The sequence below is a fragment of the Microtus ochrogaster genome, chromosome 5 (genome assembly GCF_000317375.1).
Source record: "Microtus ochrogaster isolate Prairie Vole_2 chromosome 5, MicOch1.0, whole genome shotgun sequence".
In the NCBI taxonomy this organism is placed as follows: domain Eukaryota; kingdom Metazoa; phylum Chordata; class Mammalia; order Rodentia; family Cricetidae; genus Microtus; species Microtus ochrogaster.
The window spans coordinates 71,580,189-71,580,728 of NC_022012.1; the positions used below are offsets into that span (position 1 = coordinate 71,580,189).

Genomic DNA, 540 nt, shown 5'->3' on the forward strand with positions numbered 1-540 from the left:
ATCCAGTGTGATTGGCTTACACTGCTAGAGGTGACCTGAATACCACAAACCCAAAGACTCCAAAAGGGAGAGAGGAGAAAAGAGAAAAGGAGGAAGGAAGAGAGGGAAGACTGAAGGGAGATAAGCGAGAGGGAAGGGGCCTCAACTACACAACAGAGACCCTTAACGAGACAGGAGAAAGCACAGAGGTGGAAGGGGGTAGACCGCAGGTGAGATCACCCCCCACACACGCAGGACAGTATGGTTACAGTCCAGTAACCATAAGGAGCTACTACTGAAACATACATGTTGTATAGTCAAATACCATAAAATTAATGCATTCTGTTTGTCAAAGTGACTTCATTTAGCCCTCCATGTCTCTGCTTTAAATCAACTCCCCTTGGTACTCACTGTACTGATGATCTGGGGGGATGTTTCTACTTGTAAGAATTTCACGCTTCAGTTGATCCTAAAGAGATTTAAGTTGAGAATGAAGGAGAAATACATACTTATCCACATATATTAAATACATACTTATCCACATATATTAAATACATACTT

The 540-nt window shown here is 42.0% G+C and overlaps 1 protein-coding gene across 3 annotated transcripts in view; it reads right to left on the minus strand.

The window, feature by feature from the left end:
* Vps13c (vacuolar protein sorting 13 homolog C) overlaps positions 1-540 on the minus strand; it is a 159,208-nt gene that overhangs the window by 117,671 nt on the left and 40,997 nt on the right. For all 3 annotated transcript variants that reach the window (XM_013346382.2, XM_005347681.3, XM_013346383.2), the window contains one exon: positions 391-448. In XM_013346382.2, the coding sequence (XP_013201836.1) occupies positions 391-448 (58 nt within the window). The remainder of the gene's footprint in view (positions 1-390; positions 449-540) is intronic.